The sequence below is a fragment of the Sturnus vulgaris genome, chromosome 2 (assembly GCF_052056855.1).
Source record: "Sturnus vulgaris isolate bStuVul1 chromosome 2, bStuVul1.hap1, whole genome shotgun sequence".
Classification (NCBI taxonomy): Eukaryota; Metazoa; Chordata; class Aves; order Passeriformes; family Sturnidae; genus Sturnus; species Sturnus vulgaris.
In genome coordinates, this window is record NC_142244.1 from 4,151,057 (window position 1) to 4,152,906 (window position 1,850).

Genomic DNA, 1,850 nt, shown 5'->3' on the forward strand with positions numbered 1-1,850 from the left:
ATGCTTTGCTGATGGAGAGAAAGAAAACCAAAGAAAGAACAAAGAAGTTCCTGTTTTGTTTCCTTTGTTACAGCAGTACCTAGTTAAAGATTGGGAATGGTGCTGCCGATTGGCCACCGAAGAGCACTCTAAAACAAGACAGTCCTCTTAGGCATCCAGGGTGCCCTCTGAGGGAAGTGGGGAAAGGGATGAGCCTTCCTGGGCAATCACGTTGTCCCACAGTGATTTTCCCGCTGCTCTTCTGGGCTGAAATCTGCCACCTGCTGCTCTGTGGAGGCTGCCAGCGAGTGGAACCAGCGATGGGTCAGTAGAGCATCCCTTTCCCCACACCAGCTTAACTCTGCAGCACCACCACCTGTCCTAGCAAGCAGAGAGACAGATACCATGCCGACTGAAATATACAACTTGGTGACTGGGACAGTAGCTGGTAAGCTGGGCATGAGTGAGCAGCAGCCAAATTGGGTAAGGCTTGATCACAGAAAGCACAGGGCACTTTGCTCACAAGCTGTATGCTCTGCCTGTATATTCCCTTTCTTTATTGGCATTGCTGACCCCCTCAACACAGGGGAAGGAGCAGGTTTGCATTTCCAGTGTGCATGTCTGGGTGGTGCACACTTCTCTGGGGAGAGGCTGGAGCAGGGAATATCCTCTGCAGCCCTTCTCACTGCCCCCTGCAGGGTGCCCTGGGCTGCCCTGCTTCCCACAGCCCTGCAGGTGCTGGCAGGAGGGGAGCAGGGACACCCTTGGGAGCGAGAGCTGGTTTTGCTGGGTGGTTGCTGTGCTTGCTAAAGAGCCTGCCTGCTCTCCGTTCCCATGTTGCCTTCTTCCTCTCCATGGAATTGTAGAGCAGAGGATAATGATGTGATGGCTACCTGTGACAACAGCATGTCTGAGGTCTCCTGGTGTGCCCTGTGGCCTAGTGGTGGAATTCCTTACTCCAGTGCACTGAAAGATGGGAACAATGTGACTGGATGTTTCAAGACTCTATGGCCTTCCCTGAGTCAATTGCTTTTCCTCCTGTCCTGATCTGGGGGTTTGCTTTGTTCCTAGCTTTGAAGGAATCCATCCAATCTGATACCATCATCGTAGCAGCCCTTGGGGGAGAGGCAAATATCTATTGCAACTTCTCGCTCTCGATGGATGTTTTGCAAGTCACCTGGCAGAAGAGAAAGGGGACTTCCTTCCAGAACATGGCCACCTACAGCCCAGCATATGGGCAGAGGCTGATAGGGTCATTTCAGAAGAAGGTGCATTTCACTAGAGCAACCCCAAAGGCATCAGCAATCACCCTCCAAAATCTCACACTTGAGGATGACTCTAATTACAGATGCATTTTCAATGTGTTCCGTCATGGCTCCTTCAGCAAAGACATATGCCTCAACATCTAAAGTAAGTTTTCCATTAACACCTTCTCTCTTTCTGGCACTCGGTTTGGGTCTGATGTCCTCAGGAGGTGGGAATGTCATTGTACTATCCACCACATGGAGATTTTTCATGCAGCAGCATCTCCTTGGTGGATAGTGTCCACATTGCCACACTGGAATTATTACCTAAACAACTGTCCTTTTAATTGGACAATATATGACAGGAATAATAATCTACTGAGCTTTTAAAAATTAAAGAATTACTGTACTACATCTGGTTTTTGTCATATTGTGTACCTGAAAGCTTTCAGGTAAAGATTTGTTTTTATATTCACTCTAACTTTTTTGGGGGGAGATCGCTTCTATTTCCAAGGCAACACTTTCCTCATGGGAAATGAAGGCAAATAAGCTAGCAGATGCTTTTGGAAAAAAGCCTTATACAGAGAGACCCACCCAGCTTTGACTGTAAACTCACCAGAGAGTGTA

At 48.3% G+C, this 1,850-nt stretch overlaps 1 protein-coding gene across 1 annotated transcript; it reads left to right on the plus strand.

Annotated features, from left to right (window-relative positions):
- The first annotated feature begins 384 nt into the window (after window positions 1-384).
- On the plus strand, window positions 385-1,388 carry LOC148224606 (OX-2 membrane glycoprotein-like). The gene is made up of 2 exons (XM_088160684.1): window positions 385-427; window positions 1,051-1,388. The coding sequence occupies exons 1-2, from the start codon at window positions 385-387 to the stop codon at window positions 1,386-1,388; spliced, it is 381 nt and encodes a 126-aa protein (XP_088016810.1).
- Window positions 1,389-1,850: the final 462 nt, after the last annotated feature.